At 36.9% G+C, this 27,015-nt stretch overlaps 1 protein-coding gene across 2 annotated transcripts in view; it reads right to left on the reverse strand.

Moving 5' to 3' along the window:
* The window catches only part of GLRA2 (glycine receptor alpha 2), a 156,172-nt gene extending 129,701 nt beyond the window's left edge, over window positions 1-26,471 (reverse strand). For both annotated transcript variants that reach the window (XM_016202955.2, XM_016202956.2), the window contains exons 1-2: window positions 26,404-26,471; window positions 24,095-24,228 (exon numbers count right to left, since the gene is read on the reverse strand). In XM_016202955.2, coding sequence (XP_016058441.1) covers window positions 24,095-24,228; window positions 26,404-26,471 — 202 coding nt within the window. The remainder of the gene's footprint in view (window positions 1-24,094; window positions 24,229-26,403) is intronic.
* Between the last annotated feature and the right edge of the window lie 544 nt (window positions 26,472-27,015).

Genomic DNA, 27,015 nt, shown 5'->3' on the forward strand with positions numbered 1-27,015 from the left:
TAGCAGGATCAAACCACCTTTTATAACTTTCTTGCTTTCAGGAATGATGCATAAACATCCTTCATGTCTGAACAACCATGTAGCATCATGGGTTGGAGATCATTGCTACTAGCATCTTTATTTAAAATGGGTTTCTCAACCTCAGGATTATTGGCATTTTGGGCCAAATCATTCTTTGTTGTGGGAACTTGTCCTGTGCATGATAGGATGTTCAGCAGTTTCTTTGGTCTCCACTCACTAGATGCCATTAGCACCCTACCTCCCATGGCCTCTGTTGTGACAACTAAAAATGCATCTAGACATAGCTAAATGTCCCCTGGGGGACAAAATATCACCCCTGTTTGAGAACCATTAAATTGTAAAAAGAAGATAAAAATGGCAGGATAAGTAGAAAGGTTATTCAACATGGATTATATGTTATGTAATAATTAAATAGCTTTAGATTATTGCGCTCAGCCAAAAAGATTATTAATATAATATTAAATATTATATTAAAATATTTGTCATATGACTTTCTCATAAGAAAGTTATCTCATATATTTCAACAAATAATGTAGATTTTAAAAATATTTAGACATACTTTGGGTGAAAACATGGTAGCATTATTGAACTTATATGCATTTCTTAGGTTTGTTCATTAAAAATTTAATTTGCTTTCTCTTAGAAAGTATTTGCAGAATTCTATACATTTTCATCTTATAAATCTTTAGCCATTCATTAAATCAGCAAACATTTATTCAGTACCCATTATGTATATAGTATATGCTTGGTCTTCTAATGATCATTTATAATGATATAGTGAATCGTGGGACTAAATATAAGAAAATCAGGAATTAAGGACAATTTTCTAAAAGGCCCTTCAGTCATTCTGCAAGAAATGTCAAATGAAACAAAAAATGTGTACTCATGGAGAGGACATTTTGTTAGGCCTCTTTCTAATACAGGTGAATTGCTGCTTTTTTGTTCATTGCAGGATCAGAGGAACCTTGAAGTGTGCAGTTTATGTTCTTGGAGATTTAGGGCCCTTTGCTTGTGGTGACAAGGTTCATTTCCCATTTTAAAGATCTCAGGCTAAAGGGAGACCTTCATGTTGGAGTGATTTATAAGTGTAATCTACATATATTTCTATTTATGTCATAATAAAATGTCATCACACGGAGAAATGCTGGAGAACTTGAGATTCTTGCTCCCTTGGGGTTGGGGTGGATAATATATAAAGGTCCATTTGACCTTAGAAGAAGACAATTTTAAATGCCTTTTGGAATTAGTTTTGAAATGATATTTCCTTTCATTTTAGGAAGTAACAAAAATAGAATTGAACATGACTTTTTCTCATGTTAATTGAATCCTCCACTACATTGCTAAATGAATAGCAGGTTCATAAACTTGTTAGGTTCTGACAAACTGAAAATAGATTTTTTCCATTAATAATTTTAAAAGGAGGAACTATGCTACATTTGGGGTTATAATAATGGAATTGGGTGCAATCCACACATATATACATATGTTTCCAAGTTAAAATCTTCTCATCTTTCAAAGTCTAGTTTAAATGATACCTATTCAATGAATTTTTCTATGATTTTAAGTTGAATATTATCTTTTTGGCACTTTTATAGCCCCATAACCCTTGTCATGTTATATTACAGTAAATTTTTCAAATGCTCTGGACAGGGTGTGGTTCAGATCTGATTCACTGTAATGTTTCCCAAGGCATTTCAGTATACTACTGAGCACATAGTAGACATTCAGTAAATGCCCAGTGAATCTGACTGATCAGAATATAAGCCTCCTCGGGTAAGGGAATGCCAGTGGTATCCCAAGAAATCGGTGCATTTCCATTTCATTTCAGAGCAACTTGCAATACAAGGCATTCTAGCCCCATCAGTTAGCCTCCTTCCCTTCAGGTTCAAAGGGTGTTTCTTTGAAAAGGTTGTTCATTTAAATCAATTGTCTCATCTCAGCCTGTGAAATTAGAATTGAATTCTGTTTATCTTTCTAGAGCACTCAACAGAATAATAAAATTATGACAAAAACATGACAATCACCAATGAGCAGCATTGCAACATGGCCCTTTGAAACTGCTACTGAGTTGTCCTCTTCAAGGAGGCGATTGGGAAACTTCTCAACTGTTTCCCTCCCTCCTGACATTACCCCTGACCAGTGAAGCATGGAATAATGGAAAAAGTCATAAACTTCAGAGCTAGAAGTACTGGATTTAAATCCTGGTTCTACTTGTGCAATTTGTGTGACCCTCTGTAGGTTATTTAATCACTCTGGGCTCCAGTTTCCCCAGTTTCCCCATCTATAAAAGGAGAAATATATTCAACTAACTCTCAGGGTCATTGGGAGGGCTGGCTGTGATAATGTGTGTGAAATACATCTATTTCTTCTCTCTTTCGATCTCCTTCCCCTTCCAAGGAAGGATGTCCCTCCTAAACCTTGAGATTTTCCCCTTTATTTAATGATCAGATGTACTTTTCTCAAGCACATATCTCTGTCCTACATTTTATTACTCTTACCTCTGCTCACAGTGTTAAGAAAAAGACCTGGATCTTGAAAGTATAAATAGGTTCTAGGGAAAAAATGGCAATGGATTGTGTTATTAAATCTCACAATCATGAGTATAGAGAATAATTGTACTTTAGTGGAAAACTATGCATTGTCTATAGTATACCCTTCCACATTATCTGATTGTGGTTCTATGAGAGCTATTTTCCAACTTTATAAGTTGTATAGTGGATAGTACTGTAATATATCTCTTGCTTATTTTTGCCAATTCTGTCCTGTCCTGTTGAGGTTCAAGTGACTTCCCTCCCCCACTAGAAGAGACGAGTTTTGCCTCCATTTGAGGATTTATTTCAATATTCTTGATCTATAAATGTGCCTGTTTTTCAGCCTTTCTTTTGAACTGGTTATACCATCTGTCTGATTTGCTTATTGATTAATGAGTTCAACAAAATCTTTAACACATATTCATTTTATATCTGCATGAGAGTCATGATTTTACATTTTGGGGTTTTTTTAAATTATCTTTTAATGTGAGTTTTTTGTGTGTGTGTTTCTTTTTTTTAAAGAAAGTATTACCCTTTGGAAGAGTTAGACTCAGAGCCAGGTTTTGGAAGCTTGGAGACCTAAATCCTGTTGAAGGCCAGTGCACTGCTGGGCAACTCAGCACTTGATGTTTTGCTGACAAAAGAGATCTTAGAGCACCATCTCTGCCAATGAGTAGTACCAAAGCTCTCATTTCCCTCCTCTGCTCCTCTGTGGCTTCCGCAAATGGGGACTTGTTTCCTCATTAGCCATTCTGCACCATTTCTGTGAGGGTAGGAAGGTCACTATTGCACTGTAAGGAAACAGGTTTTCTGTGTCAGCAAGAGATCTAAAAATAGAAGCTAGAGTTCCTGACATACACTCTTCTCTAACAACTAGGACGGCTGCTTCCCTACTGCAGAGGGAAACCCTGAAATGATGATGCTTGTTGTGTTTTCATGCCTCATGTCTCATGCTACACTATGCATCTCTGTAACTCAGTTTAATTAAAAGGACATTTATTGGACTTCTCTGTATTGGTTGGTTGCTTAGTTTGGGTTACCTTTGAGTCAAGGATTCAAGTGAAAGTAGTTTATTAGGGAAGTGAACAATACCCTAGTTGGGAAGTGGGGAACAGAGACAGGGTAGGGAAGGAAACCAAGAAAAGGTACTTTAGCAAGTTCATTATCTCCTGGGGGCAAATGAAGCTTTTCCCATGGGCAACTCTGGAAGACACCCTCATCTGAGCTATTCTGCCCAAGGGCAGAAGGAGCTGGGGTATTTTACATCACCTCCCATTGGTCATTAGATGAGAGTATTCTCAGGGGGCATTAATTCATCTTCACTTCTGGTTTGCCACAAGGGTGGATAAGGTGGCGTGGATCAGAGAAAGCCCTCAAGCAAAGAAATGCAACTGCTGGCATTAGAAAGTCAGATGATTCACTGATGTGGTAAAGAATTGGGGATGTGGGTTGGGCACTGATGCCCAGCCTGTAAGATGCTGGGAATACCAAACTGTATTCGATCCTTGCATTCAATAAATTCATAGTCTGTCATGGCAGAAAGACAAATTCAACTATAATATAATGTGATAGGAATCTAACATTTTAAGGGAATATAACAAATATGGCAACAAATTTTGCATAGGAAAGGAGAAAAGGAAAAGATAGGAGAGGTTCTTTGTAGGGAGGTTGATGTATTTCTTTATGTACAGAGGAGGGGGAAGATATGACTCTATTTTATAAAAAGTATGTATTACTAGCCTAAGTGTAATCAGCAATTGAAGGTTGAAACGGTATTATTGCACTTTTTATTGCATATCCTCCCTGAAATTTAAAGGCCCCCAAAGTTTCCATTGCTTGAGATTTTTTAAAGTTGTAGAGGAACTTTCCTATGTCTGGATTTAATATATATAACCACCTCCATATGAGTGTCACAGGATCTCTGATGCTGAGCTGAGTAGAGCTGTTCCTCTAAGAGTAAAGAAGGCTCTAATTTTGTGTGTTGTACCAAACACAGTAGAGCAGCTTTGGAGAAAAGAAAGTCCTTTGATGAGAAATGGCCCCATTCAAACTCTCAGGTAATGGAAATAGAAAATCTCCCAAGTTAAAATAAGACAACAGTCTTCTCAAGAGAGTCTTCTTTCTGGGGTTTAGCCTGGGTTGATGCCTGACTCTCCAAAAGGCCCCTTCCAGTGAGATGTGCTGGGCATTTGCAAACATGAGCACTCATAGCCTGCCTAGGCCATCGCAAGGAGCAGTGCTGTGGGTATGTGAGCTCCAGCACCACATAGCCTGGATCTGACCAGCTGCTTGGCCTCTCACAACTGTGCCAGCTGTAAGGATTCTGAATATTAGCTTCTGGATGTGAAAAAGAGAATTGGTAACAATAGTACTTACCAATATTGTAGGGAATAAATGAGATCAGACATGTAACACACTTAACATGTTACCTGGCATGTCATGAGGCACACATTGTCTCTCTAAACCCCACTCATACTTCAAGTCCTCACTTATTTTCTACCTTTTCCTTCTACTCCAGCTATGATCAACTCCCCGTACTCAGAACTTCTAGCCTCTGTGACATAATTCCATAAATAGCTGCATGTTTATATAGACAGAAATTGTCTCATGTTGCTCAGACTTCTTTTCAGTGTGTTATTTCATTTGTTCAGCAACATAATACATTGCTAGAAGAAAGGGGTTATCTGTTACTGCTTTCAGTAAGTTTCCTAAGTCACTGCAACTTAGGCACATCATAAGTGTTTCTTTGAAGTACTTTGTGATTAATTTGTACCTTGCTACAAAGTAAACTTGACTTTGTACATAAGCAGCAAGTGCTTCCTTTACTTAAGAAAAATCCACATATGTTATTGCAGAGAGCAGTCCCCTTGGTTCTTAAAGAACCCTGCCCCAGCAAGCAGCACTCAAAACCTTCCCTCCCTTGTTCACTTTTCAAGCTTGGGCTTTTTCATATACATTGTAAAGTAATCATAAAGAGAATCAAATCACAGACTTCAGGCCTCAGACTTGGCATTTTCTCCCACTATGCCCAAATGACTGAAATTACTGAATGAAAACATTCCAGAGCCCAGGTAGTAAACCACACTAGGAAGTAGACTACAAGACGAGAAAATGCCAGATGGAAGGGCATGCTTTTGGTATGTCATAGTCAGCATTTTCCTGGAATATATTTAACTGTATCACAGATTTGTACTGAAAGAAGTTGTAAAGGAATGACTACAAAATGCCATTAGTTGGAGGCAAAATCACTGACTGTGTAACCCATGAAGGCAGCAGTCACTGTATCCCTTCTGCTTTCCTCAGCTACTGCCTGCCCCCAGGATCTGTTCAGTATTGGTTATTGAATATAAAACTTTTTATATATGTGATGCTGGCCTGAGAATAGTGGTAAAGTAGAAGGAGGGGCATAGAATTGTTGGAGTTTAGAATGCTGGTATGTTAAGAATTTTTTAAAATTCTCCTCTACTTGGTGCCTACTGCAGTGCCATATGCATATTAAATGGTTGATAGATATCTGCATATGAATGAATCCACTCACTGAGCATTAAAAATTCATTAAGCTTCTACAAAGACAGGAAGTGCACAAAAACCTGGGACTTCAAAGATAAATTGGCCTCACCCTGTCATAGAAAAGTGGGATAGCTATGCGAAAAAATGCAGTCACTAAAGTATTGGAGATCAAGAATGAGTGTCCTTGTCAACATTCTCTAGATGGAAAGGTAGTGTTGGTCTAAGCTGTGTCTGTCAGAAAAATAACTTTTTCTTCCCCCTAAATAACAAGAATGGTAAACAAAATTGCAGTTGTTTTCCATTCTGAGAAATACATAAGAAGTCAAATGAGATAGCATGTATTTTGAAAGAATAGCAAGTATTAGCAGATAATAATTTACTTTTTTAGTTCAGTTGCTCATATGCCATTTTACATTAGTACAGATTCTGGGATTTAAATAATAGTCTTGTACAAAATTAGCATATAAAAAAGCAGCATTTTTTCTATCCACTAATGAATTTCTCGAATAAGAAGTAAAGAAGTTGATCCCATTTAAAATAGCGCCAAAAACAATAAAACACTTAGGAATACATTTAACTAAGGAGGTAAACTCTGCAAACTATAAGACATTGACAAAGAGATCAAAGAAGACACAAATAAATGGAAAGTTATCCCATGTTCATGGATTGGAAGAATTAATATTGTTAAAATGTCAATACTACCAAAAATCTATCTATAGATTCAATGCAATCCCTATCAAGATTCAAATGGCATTTTATACAGAAGTAGAAAAAACACTTCTAAAATTTAAATGAAGCCACAAAAGACCATGAATAGTCAAAGAAATCCTGAGAAAAAAACAGTGCTGGAGGCATCACACGTCCCAATTTCAACTTATACTACAAAGCTGTAGTCATAAAAACAGTATGGTACTCGCATAAAAACAGACAAATAGACCAATCGAAGAGGGTCAAGAGCCCAGAAATAACCCATGCCTACACACGGGTGGTGAAAGGAATTGTTGGAGGTGCTCAAAAGGTACAGACTTTCAGTTATAAGTACTCGGGATGTAACATATAACATGATGACTATAGTTAACACTGCCATATGCTATATAGAAAATTTGTTAAAGGAATAAATGTAAGAATTCTCATCACAAAGAAATTTTTTCCTTCTTTTAATTGTACTTTATTAGAAGATGGATGTTCACTGAAGTTACTGTGGTAATCATTGTACGATATATATAATTCAAATCATCATACTGTATACCTTAACTTATGCAGTGATACATGTCAATTATTTCTCAATAAAAGAGAAAAAAGATTAGTATTATACATTTTCCTATTCACTTGATAAATGTTTATTGGCTGCCTACCTACTGTCAGATGGTGGAGGTACAATGGACAATAAGATAAGCCCTCTGTCTGGCCTCCTGGAACTGATCTAGGAGGGAAAGAGGCAGGCAAGCATCCAATCACAAGAGAGATTGCACACTGAGCATAGAGGAAAGGATGGACTTCGTAGTTTAAAGGAGGCTTTCTAGACAAAATAATGTTGATGCTGAGGTCTCTAGAATGAGCAGGCATTAGGCTGGTAGAAAAGCAGGTCTAGTGAAGGGAAAAGAAAATGCAAAGCACCAGAAGTGAACGGTTTGAGAAACAAGAAGCAGGGCATTGAGGCTGGAACAGAGTGGGAAGGCATGACGAGAGATGTGGAATGATGATGTTAATGTGGACAATGCTGATGCTCCACCCGATTCCTGGGACACCATTTACCATCTTGTGCCTCTCACCTCAGTGTGCTTTTGCTTCCAATAGCCGTCACATGTGGTCTTTCACAGAGGACAGTTCTAGGGCTACTGGAGCTCACTTTGCCCACATGAAGAGAGAGAAGCATCTCAGAATTTCCTCTCCCACCCAGCCACACACACCCTGAGGGGAGTCTTTACCCAATAATTGACAGAGGAGAATCTGAAAAGCAAACTTTCTTGCCTCCATTCAGGACAGTTCTGGGATGTAGCTTACACTCCAGAGTTCCCCTGAGGGATTAGGTCGAACCCACCCTCTGTTGGACTTGTCCTGAGACCACCCCCTTACTGGGCTTTCCCATCCTTGTCTGATTTTATCACTTTCTTATATGCCTCCTCCCCTTCTCTCTTATCCTTAATAAATCACTTGCACACAGGGTCTGCTTCTCAGAAACCCAACCTCAGATAGATATAGTAAAAAACCTAATCACCAACACCCTTGTAAGCTATTTGCAGGTATATGAACTTTATCAGAAAGTGATAAGAAGTCCTAGGAGAGTTTCAAGAGTCCTGAGAGGCCCAGAATGACAAGGATACTAGTATTTTGAGCTCTGCACTCCCTTGGGTGACAGCTCAGCTTGCTCTTCCTGTGCATTTGAATAAAGATATAGCCAATCAGGCACCCCAGAGCAGCTGCACTATGGATTTTCTAAAAAAAGTATAGGAGTTTATTTCTGATCTTAGCTTTCCTTTGGGATCTATTTATTATCCACTCTATATTTCCTTGCCTTCTTTGCACCTGCCTCATCACCCCTCAGAAGTGAATTACTTTTTTTTCCAAAGGTGTCATTCTGTGATTTATGTGGCATATCGCACGATGTCATTGATGGACACTTTTTGTTAACACCCTCAACTGATTTACTCTATCTCTGAAGTACATAATTTATTCTGACATTTATATGAAAAGTTCAATGCTGAGGGGATACCTCCCCACTTGAGACTTTACCGATGCAGTTTGTTATGGCACATATTGTTAGCACCTGGCTCCAGATTCTTATATAATAATTCTCTTCTTTCAATGTGTGAAGGGGCGAGAAAGTTCCCATGGCAAAGTACTCATAACTCAATCATGGGAGCTTCACATGACAATCCATTTCCCCTGAGCTCCACAAACGTTCCTTCACCCGAGCTGTATTTTTGTTAACTATACGTTGACACCTCTTAAATAAACTCAATTGGGGTGAGTGGGCATTATGAAAGGTTTTTTACCCAGGGGCCCTACTTAAACCCAGTTTCAAAATTAGACAGGAAATAAAAAAATGTGCATGTAAGCATGCTATTTGCAGAGTCTGGTTGACAGGTAGAAGTGTGGAATTTTTTCCTTGAGATAAGTCTGTTCTCTTGCTGAGGAAATCCTGCTTTTTAATGGGCTTTGGGATATTTGCCCCAAGTCACAAATTTATACACTTTGCTGAAAGCCCTGCAAGTTATAAACTTGCTTGGCACCAGGAAATCTATGGTGCAGGAAACCTCCTGCTGGGTCTTAAGGGGGAATATTTGCTCAGAAAATTTGAATAAAGGATGAGCTTAAATGAGGCATGATAAACAAATGTGAATATTGGAAATGTAGGTGCTTGGGGAAAATAAAAAAAGGAACACATAGCCAAGATGGTGGGTAATTCCTGTTATTTTTGAACAGCTAGAGAAAAGATGTCTGATAATATAGAATTCATTTGGTAAGGATCACGTGAAGTATGCCACTGCTCACAGAGTGGTCACTAACTCCTGAAAATGAAATAGGGATATTCCAGAGAAAATAAATACTGAATAGTATAGCAACTTGGTTGCTAATTAGCTATGTCAATAAGCATAATGGCATTTTATCTATAAAAAATCCTGCTAAAATGCAATTTTTGGTGCCAAGGCTTCCTATTCACAAGGCATGGCATTAAGCCTATGCAGCACTTCATTTCAAACAAGAATGAGCTCCTTACATTTTTTATATTTTCAGAAGATACTATATACTTCACTTTGAAAGCAAATCTTATAGTCCTGGAAAAATTGTTATCCTCTTGTTGTATTCCATGACTTCTATAAGGATTCAGCAGAGCCATCTCCCTGTCCCCCAATATCTAATGTCACTGTCTGCCTTGTAGAAATGGAGAAGCAGCAGTGATATCAGAAGCAAGTGATAACAAGGAATCTGAATCAGGCACCCAGACTATATAAAACAAAATTCAGAGACAAAGTAAGCAAACTGTGTGCATGCTAAATAACTTCTTTAGAGTTAATCTTCACTTGGTTCTTCTTCAAGGTCTGGTATATCTAAGACTGCCAACCCTCAATCACCAAAAAAGCTTAAAAGCTGGTATTCGTTCATCTGCACGTCATGCGGTGGAATGTGGGCAACTCTAGTGGCATCACTGTGGGTACCATGAAGCAGTGCTTCAAATAAAGGACTAGTCTGATGCAGAATGTGCAGTGGCTTCACCGTCACTGCATCTTCATCTATTGTATGTAACAAATGACATGGTCATGGGCCATTCATTAAGTCTACGATGGCTTTCATATTTCCTCACCTCCTACCTTGTTTTGTATTCTTTCCTAAGACACTGGAGTAAGAAACAGGAAGAAAAGGTCATACTTGCTTATTTGACAAACTCTTTCAGAGGAAGCATGGGGAAAGAACTAGTAATAAAGAAGTTTATACACACACACACACACACACACACACACACACAAAACATTTTCCCAAGACATTTAGTGATATTTCAAAGATATTTCTCTTTCTGTATCCATCTGTATTTTTTCTAGGAACTTATATATTTAAGTATGTGAAACAATCAATTTTGAGTAGACCAACTTAGAATATATTTTAATACTAATAAATAAAGACCTAATCTTAAATCTACATAAGTTACTTAAGATGAATATTGCATAATTTCAATTTTAAATGAGTTTTTTTAGTATGGATTCAGATTTTTTAAATTTCATTTGAAGGAAGTCATGGGAAAAATTTTTTAACAAATGCTTGAATGGAAATTACACAACCACAAGATTTATTCATGAAAGAGAAGATGTCAATCTAAAAGGAAATTCTGATGAACAAAATAGTTTCAGTGACATGGAAGCATGGATCAGACTGGTGAATCTCAGAAGGAAGGTGGGGGGGAGATTAACCAAATCATTTATATGCATATATGTATAACCCAAGGACACAGACAGTAGTGGAGAGGGACTGGGGAGGAGGGCGGGGGTGGTGTGGAAGGGTCAGTGGGGAGAAAAAGGGCCATCTGTAATATTTTGAACAATAAAAAAAATACAGAAGATATCAGCATTCTACATAATAATAAACATGTGTATTACATCAAAGATTGAAACATATGCCAAAGAGATGCAATGCATGTACTACTCTATGAAATCACCTAAAATTTTAAAAAATTTAAAAATTAAATTAAAAGGAAATTCTTCATATAGGCATAAAATTTTGTCGTGTTCTGCTAAAGAAATGTCTGTAGTTTGTCAAAGGTCACTTGGTTTTGTCACTCAGCCTTCTTCAAGAATTATAAAGACTAAAACAGAAGGTGATTATCAGATCAAAGTTTGACTAATATCTTTTCTTTGGTCTTCAATATTTTTTTTTCATAGCGCCACAGTGTGCTTATTTATTCATGCAAATGAAACAGGAGATAAATCGCCTGCAATGATAATCTAACTTGTAGAGTAATTCTCTTGTGGCATTGGAATGCTAATGTTCGCCATGTATCAGTAAGAAAGCCCCATTTACTGAATGCGTGGGCCTGCTCTCTCTTACGATTATTATCTTGCTAGAAGATCATCGTATATTATGTATAGTTAGGTTTCCCATCATCTTTGTATATTTTCATGGGAAAAATTTTTAGATTTATGGAGTTCACCAAGACTACATTTTCTAAAGTGTATTCCATAAAACACCAATTCCTCCTAATGTTACTGATTTAAAGAATCTATGATCAAATAAGTACAGGATAAGCCCCTGTGTAAAAAAGTTTTTTAAATATTTGTGTATTTTTACTGCAGGTTTTCTCAAAACCTTTTAATATGCTAATAAATATTGGGACTCTCTCAGAGGATGCTTTGTAGAATTTCCCATTCTTATTGCACTTTTTCAACCTTATATCTGAGAACATTTCATGGGATTGGTGTTTTGAGAAACATCTTTGGCCAGATGCTAAACTAATAAAGCATGGTAGCTGCTTTTCCCAGACACCCTGTGTACATGGATTTGCTACCTCCAGACCAAAAGCAAGGCAAAATTTTTAAATGGCAGATTTCTTCAGTAATCCCCTCATAAGTTTCCAGTCTCCCCAGAGTATAATGATCATTCTTGAAATACTGGGAGTTGAAATAAATTACGAGCAACTACAAAAAAATTCTGAACAGAATTAAGAATTTCTCAAAGGAGAGGCCGATTCTCTAGGGATGTTGGATGCATCCAAGCTTTTCTGTGGGAGAATCAATAATTTACAAAAGGACGTAGCCAAAGATATTGTTATACACTATAAAGGCAGGGGCTATCAAAGTGGAAGGTCACATAGAGAGACATCTTGGTACAAGTCCTTTATTTTAGAGATGACAAGAATGAATCCTAGAGAGGTATGGTGGCATGCTCCAGATTGCAGCTGGCAAAACTGGAGTTAAAACCATGTCTCATGAGTCTCAGTTTAGGTATATTTATCTCATTTGGGATTTTTTTTCCTCTTTTTTGGATAACTCAATACTAGCACACAGTATCTTGGGGAAAATGCTATAAGGAACTTATTACCCTTCAGATAAAGGGGGGAAATTTTCTCATTCTAGTCCTGTCGTTCTTAAACCGCACGGATTAATGGATTTGTTATAGTGACTATTTCAAGCTCCCACCATTCAGTGATTCTGGAGAGGTAGAGCTGGAGAAGTGTGGTACTCGGGTATGTGCCTTTTTTTTTTTTTTAATATATCTTTATTGATTTCAGAGAGAGGAAGGGAGAGAGAGGGAGAGAGAGAAACATCAATGATGAGAGTCATTTATCAACTGCCTCCTGCATGCCCCCGACTGGGGATCGAGCCCGCAACCCGGGCCTGTGCCCCGACCGGGAATCGAACCCCGATCCCTTGGATCCTAGGTCGATGCTCAGCCGCTGAGCCACGCCTGCCAGGTGGTATGTGCCTTTTTAACAGGACTCTCAGATGGTTCTGAAGCAAGTATTCTGAAAAACTTGTTTGAGAAACACATCTGGTTGGTTGCTAATTTGGTTTATTATTAAATCCTAAGTCCTTTAATTTTGCATACTCTATACAATGCTCAAGTACTAAAACCAAAGTTAATTAAAAGGGAAAGTAGAATATAAGAAATCTGTGAACATTGTACAGTATATTTATAACTTATTCTGAATCTCATCATTTAACTTGTTACAGTGTGGTTTTCCAAATGTGTGAATCATTCATTCACTATTGAGAGACTTCAAGGTTCAAAGCTAAATAAATAGACCCCTTGTTTTCTGAAAACATTCTTTTTTAGGGAAAAGAATGCTTTTTCTAAGAGGAAGCCTGATAAAAGAAATCTCAACTGCCTTGTTGGACAAGAAGTGGTTCTTAGGAATCAACATCTTGAAATACTTAAATGTAAATAAATCAGAAGGAGATAAATTATATTATCTTCTATGTATGCTTGGGTTTTAAAAATGAAAGAAAATTATGTGGTGAAGTAGTTCTGAGATTTTCCTAAAGAAGCAGAATTATTATAAGTAGCTGTATTTCAGGTGCAGTAATCAAAGCAGCCAAGGAGTGGAAAACAAGCAACTGTTCCTCAGCCTCGCCATTTTCTTGAAATGCACACTACTCTTCTCCAGTCTTCATGCTCCTCTAACCACCCCCTCACACACCCAGTCTTTTCTTCTTCTAACACTCCTTCTTTAGCTCTGGGTAGAACAGAAAAGCAAGGAGGGAAAGAATGTGTCTCAGTGGTGCTGCCCCAAAGAGATGGTGTTAAGTCTTGTGCACAAATCTAAGCTCCTACATCCCAGTATGTGGATCCTGGAGGGGATTACTGTGGGGCAAGGTCAATGATATTAGCAAGCTTATAAGCACATTAAATCAGATAGAAAGGAAATTATATTAATTATTTTCATATACTCCACAGGAAGAACCACCCACCACCAGCAGTCCATTGGTTGTACCTCTTCCAGCTGTCTGTTTAGGATACAAGACTATCATGTTACATCATCTTCCTCTCTCTTCTCTGCTCTTGGAGGTATCATGTATCTATTTGGATAATATATCCAAATGATATGACTTTCTCACTTCCATCCTTTCTCAAGTCTGGTAAATGAAGGCTTTTTGAACTGATCATGAGTTTTGGAGCTATCTGCTTGACCACCCAAAGGCTGATGGGTGACTTTGCTCATAAGTTGACTTTGTGCTGATTGTCTTCCGTTTACTCCCTGAGACACTCTCTTTTCTGTTCTGTTCTTTGTTGTACCTTGGGAAGCTGACCTTCTGGGTTTGCATCACTGAGCTTGCCCTCTGACTTCTAGTTGTATTTGGCCAATGAGAAGCTCCCACAAGAAAATGGAAAGCAGGAGGAGAGTGAGGTCAGACTATTTATTCCCTATCTTCTTCCCTGCTAAAATGGCACAGATTAACTACATTGCTCTACAGATCTCACTAGGTGGCCTCTCTATATAGCCACCTTCTCTAGGTTCTGGTAGCCACTCTCTCCCTTGCCTCTCAGGTCTACTGTTGATAATCCCAGAGTACTATACTCTCCCTCTAGAGATTGGTTTTCCAAGTCCTGCCATACCCCACTGGAGTGCGCCACTTCTTTCCTGCAAAGATCCTGGATGATATAGCATTCAACTTAGAAATTATATTCCAGTTTCTAGTAAAGTGAGAACTGACATTTAAAAGCTTAGATTTCTTTGAAAGGATAAGTAAATGGAGGCATATACCATATTCATTGATAGGAAGAATTAACATCATTAAAATGTCAATACTACCCAAAGCAATCTATAGATTCAATGCAAATACCAATGGTGTTTTTCACAGAACTAGAACAAATAATCCAAAAATGTATATGGACCCACAGAAGACCCTGAATAGCCACAGCAATCTTGAGAAACATTAACAAAGTTGGAGTTATCATGCTTCCTGATATCAAACTATACTATAAGGCTGTAATAATAAAATCAGCATGATACTGGCATAAAAACAGACTCATAGATCAATGTAACAAAATAGAGAGCCCAGAAATAAACCTACACTTATATGGTCAATTGCTATATGACAAAGGAGGCAAGAACATACAATAGGGTAAAGATAGCCTAGTCACTAAATGATGTTGGGACAGTTGGACTGATACATGCAAAAAAAAATGAAACTAGACCACCCTCTTATACCATATACAAGAACAAACTCAAAATTGATTAAAGACTTAAATATAGGATTCGAAACCATAAAAATCCTAGAAGAAAACATAGACAGTAAAGTCTCTGTTATTTCTCTTAATAATATTTTTTCTGATCTATCTGCTTGGGCAAGGGAAACAAAAGAAAAACAAATGGGACTACATCAAACTAAAAGGTTTTGCACAGCAAAGGAAACATCAACAGAATGAAAAGACAACCTACCAAGTGGGAGAACATAATCACTAATGACACATCCTATAAGGGGTTAATATATAATATTTATAAAAAACTCATACAACTCAACACCAAAACCCCCAAAATAATCCAATTAAAATGGGTGGAGGACTTGAGTAGACAGTTCTCCAAAGAGGACATACAGATGGCCAAGAGACATATGAAAAGATGTTCAATGTCACTAATCATCAGAGAGATGCAAATTAAAACCACAGTGAGATATTACCACACACCTGTCAGAATGGCTCCATCAATAAATCAACAAGTGTTGGCGAGGGTGTGGAGGAAGGGGAATCCTCATGCACTGTTGGTAGGAATGCAGATTGGTGTAGCCACTATGGAAAACAATATGGAGGTTGCTAAAAAAATTAAAAACTAAATGGCTTTATGAGCCAGTGAATCCACTTCTGGGTATATATCCAAAGAAACCTAAAACATTAGTTCAAAAGAATATATGCACCCCTATGTTCATTGCACCTTCATTTACAATAGCTAAGATATGGAAGCAACCCAAGTGCCCATCAACAGACCAGTGGATAAAAAAGCGGTTGTATATATACACAATGGAATATTACTCAGCCATAAAAAAGAATGAAATCTTACCATTTGCAACACTATCGGTGGACCTAGAGGGTATTATGCTAAGTGAAATAAGTCAGAGGAAGACAAATACCATATGATTTCACTTATATGTGGAATCTAAAGAACAAAGTAAATGAGCAAACAAAATAGAAATAGACTCATAGATTCAGAGAACAGACTGACAGTTGCGAGAGGGGAGGGGCGTTGGGGGACTGGGTGAAAAAGATGAAAGGATTAAGTACAAATTGGTAGTTTCAAAATAATCACAGGAATGTAAAGTACAGCATAGGGAATATAGTCAATAATATTAACTTTGTATGGAACCAGGTGGGTACTGGAAATATCAGGGAGAACACTTTGTAAAGTATATTAATGTCTAACCACTATGCTGTATATCTTACACCTGAAACTAATACAAAATAATATTGAATATCAACTGTAACTGAAAATGACATAAAAAAAACAACAAAAGAAAACAAAAAAGTCATGACTATTCAGGTTCTTGATGTTCTAAATTCCCAATTTGATAGAGCTGCATTATAACATTAGTCAAATCATATCACGGCAAGTTTTAGGTTCTGTGTCTCTAAAATCTGGTAAATTTAGTTCTGGTTTCATGAATAATAAAGCATATTTCTGTAAAGTGCTTGTTTTATGGAAACACTAAATAATAAAGGGAGTTCTTGTCTTATAATTTTTTAAAATAAATAAATAAAGCTTAAATTTCTGTTTAGCATTGTATACTTAGCAAGTAACATGGCACCTGACACGTAGCAATTGTTCACTAATTATTAAAGGAATAACCAATGAATTGTGTATTTAGACTCAAATATAAAGATATAAAAATTTATATATAATTTTTTGTGCCCACATGTGTTCTCTGTGACAAAAATTTATTCTATTGCTTTGACAGTGCATGGGCAAGTAGATTGTTTTTCCTCAAGAGAATGTGAACCCCCTCCCATCAGGGAAAAAGATGAAATAGAAAACAAGACTTATCCAGTCACATTCGGGATAAATGCCTATTGAGTTTCCATATTTTGACTCAATTCAGGATTCTGTTTTGCCCTCTTGGATGAATGTGTTAATAAAACACAGCCACCATTTGGTGTATTGATGTGCATAGGGAATGGTAAGCACATGAGCCAGGGCAGGAGTCAGAGAGAGTGTCCAGCATCCTTCTTGTACTTGCCCCATGACCACATTGGTTGGCTAGACAGATTAGACTCCAAGACTTTATTCTTAAGGGTCTTGCACACTTAAGAGCACTGCTTGGAGACCTATTCCTTTTGGTCATGCTCTTCCTTTAGTGGGTTTTATGTAGCTAAATGTGTCTGCAATCAGTCACAAGTGTCCAGAGTAGCCCTCAAAAAAGTCAATGAGCAAATGCTGAATACCACCGTCAGGACAGCCTCTTATAAGAGGTGTTAATTCCAGGGAGAACCCAGAATGCTTATGATGACCTTGTTGCTATGAGGCTCAATCAACTCTATTTTCATTGTTAATACCCTAGTCCAAATGTGTCTGATCTAACACACCAAGAAAAATATCCAACACCACCAAGAATAAGCCCAATGACTAGTTTTTGTCACTCTAAACTGGATTGCCCCAGGTGGATATATCATAATATGCAGTCATTAAGGACCAAGATATCCTGATATCTATGCCATTATCTTTTTTTTAAAAAATGAAGTATCAGATTATCAGCTAAATTGGCTGAATTGTCTTTCAGGATGGGGAGGAACAGCAAGCAGTATAGAATTCAGAATAAAATGTTCAAGCTCTTTCAATAATGAAAACTAAAGATGCGAAGTCACCCAGAATCAACTAAGGAGCAATACAATCCATTCTTAAGAACTAAATTATGGGCTCCCATTTTCAGTGCTCTTAACCTGCCATGTTATAGAGACCAAATGTTCTTTTAAAAATACTTATTCTAAAATAGGAAATAAATTCAGCATATTTGTGCAATGACCCTTGCAACTGTGGTAACTGGACAAGAAAATACATCAGAAATGACAGTCATATATCTTAAGTTAAATTTAGGGTTCTTTCTAGGACCAAGTAAAATTAGTTCCATGTCTTTTACTTTGTTCATTTAAAAAGAGTCACAGAAAATATTCAGGGATACAATTTGAATGACCAAAGATAATTCCTTCCCATAAATGGCTTCCTCTTTGTTTCATATTTAGGACCAGAAATAGCCCTTTTGGGTTGAAAACTTTCTCATCAGACTAATAGAAGGAGAACTAGCTGAGACACCTGTTACCTATATTCTTGTTACTGCAGTTGAACTCTAAGAGGCTAGAACTTCTTTGACATGTTACTTTTTTTCATTAAAAAAGCAAACACCCAATCAAAAAATGTAGGGTAGCTGAATGGATAAGAAAACAAGACTCAAATATATGCTGTCTACAACAGACCCACCTCAGAACAAAACTCACACTGGCTGGAAAAACAACACACACACACACAAAAACTCCCGGAGGACTTTAAAGGAGAGATTGACAGCAATACAGTCATAGTAGGGACTTTAATACCCCACTGACTTTACTGGATAGATCTTCCAGACAAAAAATCAACAAGGAAACAGTGACTCTAAATGACACACTAGGTCAGATGGATTTAATTGACATTTACAGAACATTTCATCCCAAACCTGCAGAATAGGCAGTCTCCTCAAGTGCACATGGGACATTCTCAAAGACAGACCACATGTTAGGACACGAAATAAGTCTCTACAAGTTCAAGAAGATTGAAATCATATCAGGCATCTTCTTGGACATTCATACCATGGAATACTATGCAGCTGTAAAAAAGAAGGGTCCCTTACCCTCTGAGACAGCATGGAGGGAACTGGAGAGTATTATACTAAGCGGAATAAGGCAGTCAGAGAAAGACAAGTGTCACATGATGTCACTCATATGTGGAATCTAATGAACAAAATAAACCAATGAACAAAATAGATCCAGAGACAGAAGCATGGAACTGACTGACTAATCTCAGAGGGAAGGCAGGGAGGGGGAGTGGGTGGGGAGAGATTAACCTAAGAACTTATATGCATAACCCATGGACACAGACAATAGTGTGGTGAAGGCCTGGGGGAAGGGGTGCAGGGGGAGGGGTCAATGGGGGAAAGAATGGGACATTTGTAATACTTTCAACAATAAAGAGAAATTTAAATAAATACCCTGCCCCCCAAAAATAAAAGTAATGCAATTATAGAAAAAAAAAATCAATGCCCTGGCTGGTGTGGCTCAGTTGGATGAGCATTGTCTTGTGCACTGAACGGTCGCCGGTTCCATTCCCGGTCAGGGCACATGCCTGGGTTTCGGGCTTGATCCCCAGTAGGGGGCATGTGGAGAGCAGCGATCAATGCTTCTCTCTCATTGATGTTTCTGTCTCTTCCCCTCTCCCTTCCTCTCTCTCTAAAACCCATAAAAAGGTATTTTTTAAAAATCAAACAGTTATAAAGACGCAATTGCCACGAAGGGTAAGCTTTGATAAAATACAGTCAGTGTCAGTTATAAGTGAGAAATGGAGGACTAGTAATTCAAATTATTTCTGATAATCTTCCTAGTTCAAAACAAATCATTCAGGTGCACGATCTCCTTTCATGCTCAGCACAACCCAAATGAGGTAACCAGGGCCGAAGAAAACTGAGACTTGGAGAGGTGAAGACACCTTTTCTCAAAACTGGCTGAACCAGGGCATGAGCCTGGGTTTTGGCGATCTAAGTCCAGGACTGTTTCCACCGTACGACTCTGTCAATGTGAAATGAAGATATGTCCCAGGAAGGTGACCGTACTGGAATATACTTTACCAGAGTGGTAGAAGGCTGCAGATGCTGCGTCCTCGATGCCACCTCAGGTCCTTGACAGTCCTGGGTAGGCCCATAGTAGTAGCCTAGTATGTACTAATGTGTTAGTTGGTGTCCATACAGCACACAAAAGCTAAAATAAATTGTGACAGTGGATTTCAGGTCTTCAAAATCTCCATCAGTCTCATCCCCGAACAAAACTGGCACAAATATATCTGGATAGATGTGTAAATTTCCCTTCGTTACCCACAGCCTTTCCTTTCATTTACCTTCCCCCCCTTTATCTCCTGTTGTCTTGCTCTAAAATGTCTACCCTTTCAGGTGCCCGAAGGCTTCTGCTACTTTCTGTACTCAGGTCACATACTTGTGATACTTGCAAGCATTCTCCTCTTCATGGTGACACGTGATGCCCACGCCCACCAGGGTGATCAAAGAAGTGCTCACGCTGGGGCTGCATTATCACTGAGAAAATTACCCTTTCCCAGTGTCCCTGCTAGATGGACATTTGTGCTCAAGCCACACCCTCCAGGGATTGCTAAACACATTTGAGCTTGAGCTTTGCATGGCTACAGACGAGAATTTCTAAGGGGAGAAACCTCAAGACCTCTAGGTTTTTGGAAGGGTATCTATTTCTACTTATATCTGAAACACCTCTCGAGCTGAGAACTCCTTGGGAAATGAAGGAAGCCATATTGCATGCAAATTTAGGTTTTAATGTCACACATCACACCTTCAAATTTAGGTCTCCAGACATGGGAAAAAAATAGTGTGCATGGCATGCACAAAGAAGTGGAGTGAATAATTATCTCCTGGCATTATCTTTTCCAGATCCTATCCCAAAGTGAATGTTATAGTGAAATGTATTTATTCATATTGGGATGAAACTTAGGATATCACTCTAAGTTAATTTTATTTTAAAAGCAAATTTTAGTACAATAGATAAAGGCTTTGTTTCAAAGATAGAAAATTAGAACTAATGCATTTTGCCCAAGTTTGAGCATTTCATTTGGCTTCTTTAAAAGCCTAATGTTTAAAGTGGCATTTTCAAGATACAGTAACACTAACAAAGGAGTAGCTGATAGAATGATAGAATAACACCATGATAAATCAACTGACAACGAGACAATACGCCCAAGTGGGGAAAGAGACTCCTCGGCTGACATAAAATTGACATTTACCGTAGTTTCGAACAGGTAATCATGAATAAATATTGCTGATGTTTTTATCTGAACAGAAGATTTTGAAAATTTATGTTTTAACAAGATCTGGCCTAGGTCTCTATGGATCTTATAGATGTAATGCAATTGGCAACTCTGACTCATGACTTTGTTTATACACTTGTGCTTCACATCAGAAAAGCTATTTTTTCCTATAGCTTCTAAGAATGGCTCTCAATTACAGACCTAAGTCTGAATCATTTCTGGTTCCCTTTTCTAGCTTCCTTCCATCTTCCTCCTTGTATATATCCCCATCATGACATCTTTCAGAGTCTATCAGGAACATGGAATAGACATGAAATATTTTACTGACTTGAAAGTATGCAGGAAAAATGCCTTCCAATAAGAAAAATGATGCATATGCATTTCTTTCTCCCTTGCCAATGCATGGCAGCAAGGAAACAGAAATGTGCTATTACTTAGTAAGACTTCTAGAAAAGCCATTCCCTTGCCTCAGCAGCCCATATCTGGCTCTTGCTTTTATTCTTGTGGCCAAATCTTGCCCTTTTGTCTTCTTAGTAATCATTATCATTGTCATTTTCATCATCATCATCATCATCATCATCATCTTGTTTATTGTTATCATAGTTTGTTTTTTGGTATTTACAGGGAGCCTGTCGCTATTCTAGACACAGTCACATTTCCTAGCCACCATTCATTTCTACCTACTATATAGTTTCTCATTGCTACGTTGCTAATCAACTATAGTGAGTAATATAGTGTTCTTCTAGCCTCGCCACTGTTACAAGTTCCTTGTTATCTCTTTATTTCTTTCTGCTCAGCTCAGCAAGATCGTCTTTGCTAGCCACTGCGACTACTGGTGGTCCCTCAAATGCTCCCATCCTCAATTTCTACTGCAACTAATTGGGCATACTAATCTCAATAACTGATCTGCATTTTCCTTTCTCAGTTCTTATTTTCTCATTCTGGAGAAAAATATAGCTTCCTTTCCCTATATGATATACATAAAATATATAAATTATATATATACAAGTATATGTGTGGTGTGTGTGTGTGTGTGTGTGTGTGTATGAATAAAATAAGGTACCTCACTGCCCTCTCAGATGTGGTATGTGGGTGGGTTAATGAAACATAAATATACAAGAGGACCATATTAAACATATAAAGTTTTATGGTAACACCAAGAAGAGAAAATTGTTTCTAAAATAATGGAGAATGTTTCATATCCAGGAAAAGCCAAGATCCTGAGAATAAAGAGAATTGTGGGAGCTGTTAGGTAATTGATCTTTTATAAATGGTCTGTGTAAATAAAATTTATGAAAGAGTATCAGGATTCATTAAAGTGGGGAGTTAAAAGGAGAAGAAGACAAACTCAGTGAAGTCCATTAATATTAGAGTCTGAAATAATATCCACCCCATTTCCCCTTTATAAGTCTTTAAATATCCTGTGCTCAGGTCTTCAAGTAGTGAATAGATCTCAAAATATGGCCATACTTTGCTATACTTGATATTCTCCTCATTTATTTATTCTTTAGAATCATGAGAAATGTCATTTCCAAAGGGTGACGTCCCCCAAAGAACCCGGAAAAAAAGCTGTGTATGGAAATGATTGTTCATTCTATATGGTCACTTAGAGTAGCAGTGGCAACATGGATGTTTTATTACTCTTTGTACTTTTATCTCCTTTTGAAGTATTATTCCTAGAAAATAATGAATAATAACTGCTATTAAACAGGATGCTCATGAACTTAAAACAATTTTTCATCTCTGGACCTTCTCTATGAAGCTTTCCATGAATAGCTTAATAGGAAATTATCTCTTCATTTGTTGGAATCCTGTAGTATTTTATCTATACTTCTTAATGTTACTTAACTCTTAATGACTTTATTTCTATATAATAATATGTGCTTTATATTATTATATCTTATAACTATTCATGTCACATCCATCTTCCTTACCGAAATTTTTGATGGTAGCACCAAAACCTGTGACATCTTTGCACTTTTCAAAGCATGCAGTGATTAGTATTTTGCATATAGTTCAGACTCCAGAGTTATTGAATGGCTAAATGAATAAATGTATGAATGAGCAATCCCACTGAAAGCTGATTCTTGACTTGTTACTCATAGGATTTTGTTTCAAATGTTGACTTCCAAAGCAATGATCACAAAATTAATATGAAATGGGATGAATATGAAAATTGTTTGCATGAAAATCAAGCTTTGAACTTAGTTCTGTTGTCTCTTTTGGAAATACTCTATAAATCAAAAACATGTTTTTGCAGAATTCTGATATATTTCTTTATAAAATGTGCCCTTAGCTGGGTATATTCAGAGGTATAGCATTTAAAGAAGAAATGAATTTAGAATTCAGTTTTCATGCTCATATTTGCCAATAATAAAAATTAAAACTCAAGGAAAGCAAAAAAAAATTGCTAATAAGCAAAACTAAAGCAATGCATAGACTGTGACATAACATCTGGAATATTATAGGTTTCACCTCATAAAATATTATAAACACTTCACAATGCATTAAATGACAAGATAAAATGCAATTGTCATTTAAAATATGTATTTAAAAATTAAAGCATTTAAAATATGCATTTAAAAATTAAAACATTAAAAATAATTCAATTATTAATAGTTGGATCTTACTGTAGTATTTTTCTGATTCAGAATAAAAATAATATTTAAAGCCCAAACCAAGGATTTTGGCATAGCCATTGAATCTTGCATGAGCCCTGGTAGGCATTCATACAAGTGAAGCCCATCATTTGCTCTTGATTTCATTTCCAGTCACACTCCTACTTAAGATAAATTAGGGAATGTGGCAATAATCTCTGACAGTTTCTTTGTGGAATAGAACACAAATGAGTAAAGTTTTCAAAAGTGGCAAACAGCATGTAAAATTTAAGCTATTGAGTAGACTAGTTCAAAAGAATGCCAACATGAAATTAATACTATACTTGTTTCTATTTTATAATAAAAAGACCTGAAAACTTTTTTCAGAATATTTAAATGTCTAGAAGATTTCCCATAGGCTTAACATAAGTTTAAGTGAAACCTACCTTTAAAATTTGGTCTGATTCTTGCATCGTATCCTGATGTCCTTCCCATTAATTTGTCCAAGAAATCTGAAGGAGATAGGGTCTGCGAAGGCTGTTTTCCAGACCTGGAGTCATGGTCTTTGCAGAAACTTGCCCTAAACACACCATTAATTCTTTTAGCAATAATTCCATTCTTATTGCTTGAGTGCTAATGCTCACAGAATGTTTAACATGTTTTGCAAAATATACTTGATATGTTACTAAGAAGAAAAAGAAAATTGCAAACTCTTTGGTCAACTTCTGAAATTGTTCATAGTCTAGAGTTAACTTTAAATGAAGAGAGGTACAAATCCTGAGTCGTATCTCCTAAGTTTTCAAACTTTAGCCACACGTAAGATATTGAAGATGAAACAACATGCATAGTTTTAGATTGTAGATTTAATGGATGTATAGTTGAGGCTATTTCTTTCTAGAGTCATCAGAGAAATGAAGATGATAACTTCTAAAATATAGGTGGTTATCAAAATCATTTCCCCATGAATTTCAGAAAATTCTTGCAGCATTTTAGCTCTTAAAATAACTCCTCTACTTTTTATAAGAAATATGTAATGAGATGGGCAGAACAAAGTAAGCATGAATTAATTATTCCATTGCTTATTTTCTCACCTGCTAGATTCTACTCCAACTATCAACCATTAATACTTTTCAATGTGATGTCTAAAAGAAAATCTTCACTTGGAAATTTAACTTCATTCTAAAATAGGTCAACAATGAGTATGTTTGTACTTCTATTGTTGTATCAGTTATTTATACATTAGCATTTAAATTGTTGACGCCAATAAAGTATTCACAGAAAAGAACTTCTAAATTATTTTATCTTTTAAATTATCAAAAATACTCAATGTTACTTGGAAAATTTTTCAGATTTTTATTTTCCTTAAAGGGCTTATAAAAAGAGCATATTAAGTTTGTAGTGAAAATGAATTCTTCCACAATATATAGTGGTGACTGAATGTTGATTTCTACCCTGAAGTATATATTTTACAAGCTTTGTTTTTAATAGTTTAATAATCTTGTTAATTTTATAACTAAAAAATATCACATTCTTTCCAGTTTTTTCAAAGAGGTAGTATTAAATATAAGTGCAAAGATGATATAAACATTTGGTAGGAGTTAAAAAAACTGATATGATCATCTAGAAATACTCACATTTCCATATGCAGAATCATCTGATTAATCAAGTACTGTTTGATTATGATGATGGTGGTGGTGGTGGTGGTGGTGGTGGTGGTGGTGAAGGTGAAGATGATGATGATGATGATGATGATTCTATAAAACCCAGCCTACAATTTTTCTTAATCATAGTAGGAGGTGTGAACCTGAAAGGAACATAGTGGGTTTTCCCAGTACTCATAGCATTGCTGCTATATGTTTCGTTTCTCTTGGTTCTGTGAAAAAATACCATAAAATTTAATTTACCATAAAATTAAATAAAGAGTTCTACACTTTGTTGTATGAACATCTCTTATCTATCTTGTCTTAGAACCTCTTTCATTAGGTTGGTTATTTCACTTACTGGTAATAAACTGATATTTTGAAGTATCAGTTTATTTGACAATTTGTAAATTAGGCATAAAATGTAAGCATACAAGTAATGATTTCTCACTTATTTTAATTATTCATAGTCTATTTTTCATGCATACATAAATACAAAGATGTCATTTTAATTACATTTTGGTAGGCAATCAATTTCAAATATACAGAACAGTAGAATATAGTGGCAAAATGAGATTTGAAATGTTTCTGATGTTTCAAGAAATTTCCTAAATTGTATTCCTCATAGTATGCATCTAGTTGCTGAAATACAATAGAAGTCCCAAGTTGGCTAAGAATTAGGGTTTTTTATATCCTGTATAAAGTGAGCATGATCTTAGCAAATTAATCCAATCACTTCCACCATATGAAAAGTATTGCATTCAATAATCCCTTTAAATCACTTCCAGGAGACTTTGAAAGGAAAAAAAAATTACCGTTATATAGAAATGTAAAGATCATGCAACTCGTCAGACTACTTTAATGTCACATTGGCTGTGAAAATGTGTTCAAATGCATAGAGTGGGGTTATGCATCATAAAACTTGCCTTTGTGAAAATTCACCACCCTCCCACCATAATTAAGCTTTTTAAAAGAACAAAAGAAATCTAACTCTCCTCCATCAAATTAAAATAGCATGGTCTGGGGCATAGAAAATTGATAAAAATCGCATGACATGTTATCTCTCAAACAGTTTGCAGGTGGAAAACATCAACATGCAAAGTCTTTTCACCTACCTGAAGTGGTTTGTCTCTAAGAAAAATGCAAACAAGGCTGTCAAAATATTCACTAGCTGCCGGTTCATTCCTGTTTCTGTGATGCTTGTGGAAAATATCCCCGAAATGATTCCAGAAAGAAGCTAGGACAAAGTATCTATCTATTGTCCAGATTCGAAACCTGGCAGGAATCTAGTTTCCTTGAAAATCAGAAAGAAATTTGGGTTTGTATAGTTTGCTGAGAAAAAACAAAAAGTGCCAGTCCTAGGCATCATGGTCAGGTCAGACTGGGGCTCGGGACCATCAGTCAGCCCAGGAAAGACAAAGCCTTGGAACGGATGGGTCCCCCAGCTGCCTTCCCTAAATGATAGAGATGCTGCCACCTTAATCGCATCGGCAGGCGAAGGGGCTGGTGACAATGCTGTGCTGGAAGTCGGGTTGCTGTGGCTTTTGAGTCCTTTCTGTTCAGCAAACCCCCTCTCTCTAGAAAAGGTTCTCCGTTTAAGAGAAGTTGTGAATGAGGGGGAAGAAAGGGCTGTGTGGGCGGGAGTGGGGCGGGGGACGAGGGCGCAAAGGCTGCGATCCTGTGCTGGAATGAGGCCGCCGCGCCGGCGACGTGCTCTTCCCCAGCCT

Source organism: Miniopterus natalensis, chromosome X (genome assembly GCF_054644295.1).
Source record: "Miniopterus natalensis isolate mMinNat1 chromosome X, mMinNat1.hap1, whole genome shotgun sequence".
Lineage (NCBI taxonomy): Eukaryota > Metazoa > Chordata > Mammalia > Chiroptera > Miniopteridae > Miniopterus > Miniopterus natalensis.